The 12236-nt window shown below is 40.8% G+C and overlaps 1 protein-coding gene across 3 annotated transcripts in view; it reads right to left on the bottom strand.

The window, feature by feature from the left end:
• Positions 1-1838: 1838 nt before the first annotated feature.
• Positions 1839-12236, bottom strand: part of ccdc92 (coiled-coil domain containing 92) — a 38192-nt gene continuing 27794 nt past the window's right edge. The window contains exons 1-4 of one of the 3 annotated variants that reach the window (XM_037777378.1): positions 11953-12188; positions 7518-7696; positions 6868-6909; positions 1839-4500 (exon numbers count right to left, since the gene is read on the bottom strand). In XM_037777378.1, the coding sequence (XP_037633306.1) occupies positions 3692-4500; positions 6868-6909; positions 7518-7653 (987 nt within the window). In that variant the 5' untranslated portion in view covers positions 7654-7696; positions 11953-12188 and the 3' untranslated portion in view covers positions 1839-3691. Of the gene's footprint in view, positions 4501-6867; positions 6910-7517; positions 7697-11952; positions 12189-12236 lie in introns of those variants that run through there. The other 2 variants (XM_037777377.1, XM_037777381.1) reach the window with 2 other exon arrangements.

Raw genomic sequence — 12236 nt, 5'->3', positions numbered from 1 at the left:
CAAACAACAACATTAAACCGGGAAACTGAAACAAGGGAAAGCAAAGTATAATCAAAAATAAGGAATTTATTAACAACACAAAGATAAGGATGGATAACTTACAACCAAAAATAGATAGTTATCTACAACAAAAATATCACAGCCACAGGTCCACTGACAAACGTCACTGTTTTTTCCAGATCCTCTGTCTTCAGGCCCAGAGGGATAATGGAAAGCACTGGAGTAAGAGCGGTACCTGGAGAAAGACGAGAAGGAAAAAATAAAAAAAGTCATGAGTATGTTGAAAAAATAGTCATACTTTAGTATAGTATGTTGAAAAAAAGTCCTAAAAAGGTCATAGTATAGTAATTTAAAAAAAAGTCATAGTACAGTATGTCGAAATTCTTTTTAAAAAGTCATAGTATAGTGTGTCAAAAAAATAAAATTATAGTTTAGTATGTGGAAAAAAAAGCATAGTATACTATGTCAAAAAATGAGTCAAAAATGTCATAGTATAGTATGTCGAAAAAAAAAAAAAAAGTCATAGTATTGTATGTGGAAAAAAAGTAGCAATATAGTATGTCGAAAAAAAGAAAAAAAAAAGTCATACTATAGTAGGTTGAAAAAATAAAAAGTCATAGTACAGTATGTCGAAATCTTTTTTAAAAAGTCATAGTATAGTGTGTCGAAAAAACAGTCATAGTATAGTATGTCGAAAAAAATGTAAAAAAAGTAATAGTATTGTATGTGGAAAAAAAGTAACAATATAGTATGTCGAAATTTAAAAAAAAAAAAAAAAGTCATACTATAGTATGTTAAAAAAAGGTAATAGTATACAATGTCGTTTTTTTTATCATTGGTAGTATAGTATGTTGAAAAAGTCAAAGTCATAGTATAGTATGAAAAATTTCATATATCTTTTAAAAAATGTCATGTACATTTTTTTTAAAAAGTCATAGTATAGTGTGTTGAAAAATAAAGTCATAGAACTGTATAGTATTTGGAAAAAGAGCCTAGTATAGTATGTCGGAAAATGAGTCATAAAAAAGTCATGGTATGTCGAAAGAAGCATATTTATGTCGAAAAAACAGTCATAGTAAAGTATTTCAAAAAAGTCATAGTAGAGTATGTCGAAAAAATAAAAAAAAAAGTCATATTATAGTATGTCGATTTTTTTTTTTTTTTTTTTTAAAATCAGTCATAGTATAGTACAGTATGTTGAAAAAAGTCAAAGTTATAGTATAGAATGTCGAAAAAATAAAATTGACAGTTAAAGTAAAAAATCATACAACAAAAACACTTTTTTTAATAGAATTGGTTTATGTGTTGGTATGTACACTGATAGTGTGTCCTGTTTTCCATTAAGCTTTCACTGTGATTAAAGGAGGACACCTCGTGGCCAAATGGTTGAAGTACACACACATGTAGAAACAGACTCGGTGCTTTTTCAATGAGATTGGTGCCCCTTTTCAGTGACAGCAATCTCTTCAAAGTCAGAGTGACATTAAGTTGTTGTTGCTGTACATCACCATAATGTTATTAATATGATACTGAATGGTTGTTGGTTTAGACAGATAATTCTCCTCAGAGTATAATGGTCACTTTTCCCCTCCTTGATAATCAGCTCTGTAGTGCACTTCAACAACAGTGCTCTCCACAAACCATCATCAAAACACAAAATGAGGGAATATCTTTTGGAAGAATGGTGTTTATCTCTCCAGTGGACTTTCAGACACTTGTAAAACATATGCACGGAAGTTGTTCTGGAGGCTCGTAATGACTCGACACTTCACCAAGACACTTAATGTAGTCTTTTCCTTAAATTTGTTCCCCATCCGTACAAACAGAAACCAAGTAACCAAACCAAAAAAGCATTGCTTTATTGTATTGATTCATACGTATACTTCAAGGACAAGTGATATTAATGTGAAAAGCAGGTTATTAAGTGATTATAATTATCCGTCACGTTGGTGGTGCAGTGACTACTGTCAATATCTGAGGTGCTTTTGTGTTCTCTATTAAACAATAAATTAAAAAAGAATTCATTAAAAATGTACAGCCTTTATAAAGTACAGTTAATAATATCACAAAATCCTATTACAGCAGTGTTTTCAAAAATGCCCTTGTATCACAAATAACATCAACAGATATTGTTTAAGCCAAATCTTAATTCTTTCAATGGCCTTCGTTGTCTCTCTCTCTCTCACACACTCTCACACACACACACACACACACAAATATACGCCCTGTTCACCATCATTCATACTGCATTTACACACCGCTCTGGTTTTTGAAAGCCAACAAAAGAAAGGTGAAATGACAGCTCTTTCACCTTTCACCAGCAATTGCACATTATGCAGCTCGTACGTACAGTAACGTTATTATACTGACATCACAAGAAGATGAAAGACATTCGGAGAGTATTAGTTTAATATCTTCAGTTCTATCCTACGCAGCAGCTGCAGACGCCTTGTTATATAGTTTGTTGATATGTCCAGATTGTTGTTGGGAAGATGGAGCAGACGGAGATATGTAAAGATAACTATGAGCCATGACTACACGACACAGCTTGTGTATGGTTGATCCGGTCGAGCAGGCACTGATGCAGATATTTGGCAGAGAATTCGTTGTATGCACCACATGAGACAGAATGAAGAGAAAGTCCAAGCAAAAAGTCAAGATGTGTATAATACAAGATCTCATTGGGTTGTAAATAAGAGACATTTGGCATGCTTTATAGTAGTCATTTTCTAAAGTATATTAAAGGTATAATATGTAACAGTTGTCGGTTGCTGTTTGTAAACACAGCATTCAAAGTTGGCCCCACCTCCATAGCTCAAGGTGCCGAGAGGGAGAGAGAGAGTAGCGGTGGTCGAGCGAACTACAGAGTGACTGAAGAAAGGGAGCGGCGTTAGTTAGAACAAAGCAGCGAATCAGATAAATAACACGTTATTTTCTGATCGTTTCTCAGGGGTTACGTTCTAAAACACAAAACAAACTTTGCATAATCCTGCGAGAAGGTGCTGAGTTGCCGGATTTTGAATAAATGCAGGCTTCCTGTCTGCTGGCTGTGGCTTAGCGTTGTTCTCGTCAAACTACCGACACAACGATCATAGCTGCACTCACAGCACAGAGAGGAGTAGGGGCATCACTGGAACACATGCACATAAAACAACCCGTTCTCATCCGTGAAATATGGCCGCTTTGTATGTGAAGACTTGTGCCTTGGTATCAGAAGCCGAGGGGCGTGACAAAGGGGCTGCATTTGACCATCTGAACGGGTCGCACACCCTGCACGCTGTTATTGGCTGGGGGGTTACACCCCCATGTGGGGCCTAAAGGCTGTTTACAGATGCCCAGAAGTATCCCAAGTAAAGCAAAATAAGAAGAGAAAATACAGGCAGAGGGCTACAGGGTCTCTGCAGAAACAGACACCACCACACACTTCTAGTGGGGTGTAAGTTATGATTGAGAGACCATATTTTCGTCTATACATTGTTTTTTTGTCATTTCTTGCATATTATACCTTTAAAATAAACAAAAGTCTTTATGGAATACCATGAACAAAATTATAAGTTTGTACTTTTGTTTCATATTGCAGTGTTGCGTAAAAAGCAGGCTACACAGTGGGTCAGGCTCCTTCCTGCTCTTGCAGTGTGTATACAGTAGATGTGTATGTGTGTGTGTCTGTGTGCATGTTAGCATTGCAGTTTTAAACTGTCCGGTCGGCTCCCGAGCGCTTCCGAACAACCTTCTCCTCGTTGACCTGGTCCACCGCCAGCGTCTCCAGCTCTGCTTGCGGTGGGGCCAGAGGAGCGGTGCCGTGTGGGATGCGGTGCGCCACGCCCACGTGAGCCCTGTACTGACGGTCCCGAGCGGGGCTGTGACGAGGGCTGGCCGAGGCACCCAGGGGAGTGAGAGGGGAGCGCTCAGAGGCAATTGGAGGGATAACGGCGGGCCGTTCTCGCACTACCTGCGGTTCGGGAGACTCTCTCCCAGCCTGCAGGAAGGGTGTGGGGTCGGGCATTGCGTCTACTGTCTCCCGCAGAATCAACCGCCTACCATCCGGGCCGAGCCGATACACCTCAGTCAACTCTGGGTGAAGAGGCTGGGAGAGACTCTTCTTCATGCGGCGCCGTGGGGTTTCAGGCTGCCTGTCTTTGGCCGGCGGAGGCGTTGGCTTGTACGAGGTGACCGGACTAACGTTGGGGCTGGCCTCAGACGAACTGCCGGCTAACAGCTTCTTCTTGGTGGCGTGAAGCTGTGAGGTAAGGTAAGCAATAGTGCTCGCTCTCTGCTCCAGCTCGCCGGACAAAATAGCCAGCTTGTGGCTCTTCATCTTGAGCTCCTCCAGATACTTCTTCTCTCTCTCCTTAATGGTGTTTTCCAGGACGGAGATCATGGCGTTCTTCTGCTCAAGGTCCCTGATCAGCTCTGTGTTCTCCTCCTCCTTCTTCTTCAGCTGGGCCTCCAGCTCCTCACACCTCCTTTGCAGCTCTCTGCAGCGGACCTCACCGCTGTCTGCACACACACAACAACAAGAAAAAAGTTAAAACAGCAGCTCTGACATGTATGCAATAGGGCTGTCAAAGTTAACGTGATAATACTGCGTTAATGCAAATTCGCTTTAACACCATTACTTTCTTTAACGCAATTTTGAGGTTGTAACAGGCTCAGTTTTAGAGTGAAGATCCTGACATCATATGTAACCTACGGAATCCTTTGGTACCAACCATGTCATAACTTGTCACGAAGGAAGCCAAATAACGCTCCAACCTTGCACCAAATTTTGGTGAGGAAAAACTAGTATGGCCATTTCAAAAAGGGGTCCTTTGACCTCTGACTTCAAGACATGTAAATGAAAATGGGTTCTATGGGTACCCACGAGTCTCCCCTTTACAGACATGCCCACTTTATGATAATCTCATGCAGTTTTGGGGCAAATCATAGTCAAGTCAGCACACTGACAGCTGTTGTTGCCTGTACGGCTTGAGTTTGCCATGTTATGATTTGAGCATAATTTTTATGCTAAATGCAGTACCTGTGAGGGTTTCTGGACAATATTTGTCATTGTTTTGTGTCGTTAATTGATTTCCAATAATAAATATATACATAGAATTGCATAAAGCAGCATATTTGCCCACTCCAATGTTGATAAGAGTATTAAATACTTGACAAATCTCCCTTTAAGGTACATTCTGAACATAGAGACCAGAGACATTCATATCCCCAGACTGGAAAAATCATTAGTACATTAAGCGCAGACACTGATTATGGACAGTCTGCCAGCTGACGGAGACAGTACGATCCTATGGAGACTCATCTGCAATGGGCAGAGAGCTCCAGTCTCACATTACAGCTCTGGTAGACGGCAAGGGCGCTGCTTTCCTTTGACCTTCATCACTGTGCCCCCACCCTGCCCTGCCCCACCCAGTTACAGCCATGCTTGTATATGTGCAAAACCGTGGAAAAAATATAATTGTGTATTATAAATGTGTGTATATCACAATGCTTTAATTTTAGTTTACATTTACATTTCCTAAATTCAGTCTCCTATCAAATACAGGGATGATAAGAAAGATGCTTTCCCTTCTTTTTTTCAAGTGGGGGGGGCGGCTGGTAAACCCAGTCACAGCAGCTGAGCACTGCTGCACTAAGCAGGTCGCAGGCTGTGCATTAGCGCTGTGACAGATAATCTCATTTCCTGCACTCCAATCTCGGAGATGTCCCACGCTAACATGATAGTGCCTCTAACTGGCCCTAACAATGTTGCTCAGATCTGGGCCAGCCGTGGTTAAAAAGCCTACAACATGTGGTGATCCCGGTGAGGAGCAACATGCTTCCTGTTCGGTTACACGCATCAGTGGGGTCATCAATAGCATGTAAATAAATTAAACTGTATGCAGCCTGCCAGGGGCCTCCCTGGCTGTACCCAGCTGTCAGTATAAAGATAGTGGAGCTGGGGCTGAATCAGACCAGTGTTGTGACTCCGTGTCATGGCCATGGTAACGTGTGGGGAGGGGCAGTGGGAGCTCTAATGAACAGCAGGGAGTCCCGCATTGCGATGCTTCCTGGGTGGGTCTTTGTTTCCAGGAAACGGACAGAGCCCCCAGCTCCCAGGCCTGTCCTCTGACACAGACCTCTATTTCAGCAGAAAACACAGATTTATAGCCTGGACTCTTTTGTCTGCTGCTGCTGTGCACTTTCACAATTTGAATCACTTGTTTAAAAGAAAAACTGTACCCTGAGCTATAACTAGAATTAATATCATTATCAAACCAGCTCCGTTACAAGTACCTTAAGCATTTCTAAGTCAATCTAATTCGACACAAATTAAAGTGGCAGTAGGCAGAATACTTTGGGCATCATTGGGCAAAAATCCCATAATAACTTTTCAGCATATTGTAATTCAAATGTTCTGAGAGAACACTAGATTTCTGCACCTCCTCATGGCTCTGTTTTCAGGCTTTAAAAAATCTAACCCGTGACAGGAGACTTTGGCCAAATACAGGTCATTTCAGAGAGAGAGCGTTACTATTCAAACGGTCAAACTAGGCACGGTGATCAAATATGAATCAATATTCTGTTACTGTAATGCCTATTTCCCGCCTCAAATGTTTTCAGAAACATCTTGTAGTGTACTGTTTAGCTGTAAAATGAGAAAGTTTACTCTGGGTGAAGGGCGGTGCTTGGTATTTCCTCAGCAAAGAGCTGCTAAACTGTTTTTCGTTGTTTTCAATGACAATGACAATAAAGTCTATCTATCTAACTGATCTCAACATGGCGGTCGGGTCACAAACTTTCTGATGGTAATTAATAACACCAGACATTGAAGGTCTGTAGCAAAACTGATGAGCGTGTGTACTATACAGTTCAATGGAGGCTTACCTGAGGGATCAGAGCTTCTCACAGTGAGCTCATAAGTCAGATCTGCAAAAAAAAGAAGAGGGTTACTTACATGTCTGCGTCACATGAGGTTGCAAAAGGACAGCTATCAAACAGCATACTCCCACACACAGACTAACTAGCAGCAATGCGTATTTGGTGAAAACATGCCAGTGCTTTCCATATGGCGGGGTATTCATTTAACGAGATTAGTGAGAGTTCCATGTCAGCTTTAGTGCCAGGTTAGCCAAGGATACGGGAAATCCGGGCTAAAGCATACAGTGTCCTGTTTTCCTGGGTGTCCATCTTTATATCCTCCCTTTGTGGAAGAGCATATCTATTACTGGTGGTATGCTCAATACAGGTTTTGCATCGCTACAGTGCAGGGTGTACTCACTAATGCTTGAGTGCATTTCCCATTAGTCATCATATTCTCTCTAAAAGGTTTAATAGTGGCACCACAGTGTCTTGTTGACTTTTGGTCTCAAATATCCATTGAGGTTATACATCTCTCCCAGCTATGAATTCAAGGATACTTTATAGTTTATTTTACTATTTTCAAGTGTTCCATCTCATGAGATATCCTCTAAGACGTTCTGGTTTTACCCAGCAGCATGAAGAGAAAAGAGGTGGCTACTTGCGGCGGCGCTCACCTGTGCATTGCTGCTGTAATCTGCGGATCTCTGCGTGCAGCCCCTTCAACGTGCTGGCATGGTCCTGCTGGAGGAAGAGCAGGTTTTTCTGCGCACTGTGCAGCTGATTTTCCAGTGTAACATTTGCCGTCGCCATGGCTGATTATGTTCAGACGCGCACCGGCCTCGCAACCTCCAGACAGAGGTGACAGAAAACAAGGAGAGACAGAGAAAAAGAGACAGAAAGAGAAGACGATAAAGTCAATCCATCTGGCAAACAGGCTGTTAATTCTCACTCTTTCGCCTATAAACGTCTGGGTTTTGGGATACGTTCCAAACTGGCCAAAACAATCTGCTCAAGATGACAGATCGAGGTAATCACTATTGGATAATTCCATCAAACCCATTTGCAATGGAGGCCATTTGGCACTACAACTAACCAAGCAAGTGTGAAAACTGTAACCCTGTTCGTTGATTAAAAAAAAGCAGCAATTAGCAAGCATGCTGAGGAAAAGGTGAGGATGCACATGTATTAATATGCAGAATAGGTGTGTCTCATCACCGTTAATAAGGCTGGGTCAATGCTATGGTGAGACTGTAGCAGAGAAAGGCTAAACTTGCTGTAATTATCAACCAATCACTGACATGAAGCTATTGACTGAGAACCTGAGAATGAGCAGTGTGGGCCTTTAAAAATCAGACATCTGAAAGGTAACACTAATCTAATGTACGCTAATCTAATCAACACTATATAATGTAATTCTATTAGGACATACAGTGGAAATATTCTTCCTAAGCATAGAAGATAGGTAAGAAAAGAAAGTTCAGTTCTTACACTGGAATTAAAGTGTCAAATTAGAAAAGTGTAAAATAGAGCTGTCATAGGTAACACAATAATAACGCGTTAGGCCACAAATTTCTTTTACGCATTAACGCAACATACTATTTTTAGGTTGTAGCAGGCTCAGTTTTAAAGCTACAGTGAAGCTACTGGTATCATATGAAACTAGAAAAACCTAAGAAATCCATTGGTAACAACCATGTCATAGGAGCTTGTTGTGACTTACGCTACATTTTGGCGAGAAAAAACTGGCATGGCCCTTTTCAAAGGGGTCCCATGACCTCTGACCTCAAGATATGTGAATGAAAAAAAGGGTTCTATGGGTACCCACGAGTCTCCCCTTTACGGACATGCCCCCTTTATGATAATCACATGTAGTTTTGGGGCAAGTCATAGTCAAGTCAGCACACTGACAGCTGTTGTTGCCTGTTGGGCTTCAGTTTACCATGTTATGATTTGAGCATATTTTTCAATGCTAAATGCAGTACCTTTGAGGGTTTCTGGACAATATTTGTCATTGTTTTGTGAGGTTAATTGGTTCCCAATCATAAATATACACATAAGTTTGCATAAAGCAGCATATTTGCCTCTTCCCATGTTGATAAGAGTATTAAATACTTGACAAATCTCCCTTTAAGGTACATTTTGAACAAATAAAAACTGTGAGATTAAGTTGTGATTAACTATGGACAATCATGCGATTAATCACGAGTGAATATTTTGATTGACAGCCCTAGTGTAAAAGCTTCACACAACAAATGGCAGGACAGATGTCTCTTTCTGCTAGAAATAAATCCTCCTTCCGTGTCCATACCATGGTCAATAACAACAAAAACTAAAAAGAAAATTAAAGCTGGAGACATTGACAGACATCACAATGACACTGGGTGTGGCATGGAGGCAGCCAGTCTCAAGCAGGCCCCACCTTCCTCCTCCCTCCCTTCACTGGATACCCTTGTCTCCAGAGCCAAGCCAAAGAGAGAGAGAGAAACAATCACTCAGTCCCAACATCTCCACCCTCTACCAGAAAACTGTACTGGGCTGAGAGTTGAGAGCACATTGATCCTTTGCAACAACCCTCCAGAGTGCAGAGAAAGCTTCTCTCTGCATACGTAAATGTGCTTCAATAAAACATCCCAGAGCTTCTCACTCTTACATCATCAGCTCACTAACATGAATAATATATCCCACGACACCTCGCTGGACGCACTTCCCACTTTCAACAGTCTTCTGTGTGATTTTTTTTCATGGCTTACAGGCTGTAAAGGGAAGCATGTGATAATCAAAACACAAACTGGTAATCACAAACAGAGCCAGCGATGGATCATAAAAGCTGAAGAGATAATCTATTATTGATGAGTAATGTGGAGTCCTTCCGATAAACCGTGCGCTTGCAAGCACATCTCTCATCCCTGCTCTTTCCTAGAATAGCTTTCCATTTGCAAAGACATGACCTCACCTCAAAACACGACTCATGCCATAGCGTGGAGGTGACAGTGATACAAAGGGAGTATAGGACTTCAGTGAATTAGAGAGACAATAAAGTTGATCTCTCTTTGTTCAAAAACAATGTAGGGCGTGAATGCAAATCTATCAGTTAGCTGTCTGTTTTAAAAGATTAATGTTAAACCAGTGTCTGTCGACTTTCCCTGTCTTTCGTTTCCTAATACACAAACCAGCATTTCCCCATACAGAGAACATAAATAATCAATGAACTGCAGCAGCATGAAACATTAGCTAGTAGCTACCATCCTTAGCCTCAACAACAGCTTAGTATCTTCCTGTCATGAAGCTGTTTTGTTTGCACACAAATGTCTTTAATTTTGATAATGTGGACTATTGTTTTTCTTCTCTAATTGTGTTGCTAGTATTTTAGGGCATGATGCGTTTAAGGCTCCCTGTAATAATCAACCCACTCCTAGCACACGTTATGAAACTTAAAACATCTAAACGTCAACAATAATATAAATAAATGGCAAACAGATAAACAACTAACCAGTATAACCTATTAAAAACACAGCCTTACAGGACATTAAGCTACGTGTTTACCCAGGCAGGGATATACTTTTCACGGCACTTTCAATTTCAGCACCTGCATTGCGGACAGCACCCCAAACCCACATTTCACAGCCAACCCGCTGCTAGTCCTGCATGGCAGTGGAGCTGCCAGAGGATCATTACTTCACACAAACGTTTATTGTCAAGCTTCACACAGACAGCGATAACATTCAGGAGGACATGACCTTCTTTATCATTAGCAAACAAAACGTTAGCGGTCGTAAAACCCGAGCGGTGCCTGTCTGTGAACGACTTCATACCAACATTTCATGTTGTTTTATGACCTGACTGTACTGTAGGAGGATGCCATCACTGCATTTCCTACAGTCATCACAAAGGCTTTCCTTTGCAGCTATTGCAGCTGTTATGTGCAAGCTAGCCCTCCAATATGTGCTATTGAATGGGGGGAAACGTCACACCAACCAAACCCCCTTTTTACAATCCGTCTAACCAAATAATAGCTTGCTACTACACCAATTAAAATATACCAATTGTAGAATATAAACAATGTTTTGGCATTGTGGAGGAGTTCTGGTAAATTCGGCTTAACGTTGAATCCACCAAACAGGACTTTAGTTTCAATAAAAGTCCCATGTTTAGCAACAACATTAGCAGCTGCCACCTTATTATTGAAGACGCTTCTGATACAAGACTTGACAGCCGAATATAAAGGTTCAAATGCCAGTGAACCAGCTTGGATGCACTTGGAAAAATACCACTTAAAAAAGGCAAATATGCATATCAAAATGATATAAAATACAGGCATTTTAAAACGTCTTTGAATGTAACAACCTCCCCATACAGAAGAAGTACGTATGAGGCTCTGATTATGATTGGTTTAACCCACCAAACGGGTCTTAAATGTCAATAAAAGTCATGATGTTTAGCACCATTGGGCGCATATTAGCAGCTGCCACCCTGTTATTGAAGATGCTTCTGATACAAGACTTGACAGCAGAAGCCTTCATATAAAGGTTAAAATGCCAATGAAGTGAACCTGCTTGGATGCATTTGAAAAATAACAGTTAAAATAGGCAAAATGAGCTGTTCTATATCAAAATGATATCAAATACAATAACATTGGGCGCATATTAGCAGCTGCCACCCTTATTATTGAAGATGCTTCTGATACAAGACTTAATTGACAGCCGAATATAAAGATTAAAATGCCAATGAAGTGAACCTGCTTGGATGCATTTTAAAAAATACCAGGCAAAATGATATCAAATGCAGGCATTTTAAAACGTCTTTGAATGCAACAAACGATGTGTGGGGCGCATATTAGCAGCTGCCACCTTATTATTGAAGATGCTTCTGATACAAGACTTGACAGCCTTAATAAAGGTTAAAATGCCAATGAACCTGCTTGGATGTAATTGAAAAATACCAGTTAAAAATAGTGAAAATGAGCTGTACTGCGTTTGCAAAATCATATAAAAAACTGGCATTTTAAAGCGTCTTTGAATGCAACAAATCTCCCCATACTACGTATGAGGCTGTGATAATGCTAACCTAGCAGAGCAGCTAACGAGGCTACATCAGTACATGAGAGCTTACCTTGTGGCTTAATACACGCAGCCCGTCGAATATCTTTGTAAAAAGGTTGTAAATTGTCGTTGATAAGAGTCTAGCCTCACCGGCTAAGAGCGGTGTGCCTTGTGTGGCATGTCGGTGATGCTGTCAGTGAGCTGAGAGGAGAGAGGAGGAGGCTGTGTCAGTTATCATCTCCCTGAGCTACTAGACACAATAAAGCGATGCATCATGGGAAAAACCCCAGAGGCCTAAAGACATCCAATCATTTATATAAATATTATATATATATTATATTTACTTATATCATG

The sequence above is a fragment of the Sebastes umbrosus genome, chromosome 8 (genome assembly GCF_015220745.1).
Source record: "Sebastes umbrosus isolate fSebUmb1 chromosome 8, fSebUmb1.pri, whole genome shotgun sequence".
Classification (NCBI taxonomy): Eukaryota; Metazoa; Chordata; class Actinopteri; order Perciformes; family Sebastidae; genus Sebastes; species Sebastes umbrosus.
The sequence above is the reverse complement of the archived record's forward strand: the minus strand, read 5'-3'. Positions and strand labels throughout refer to the sequence as shown.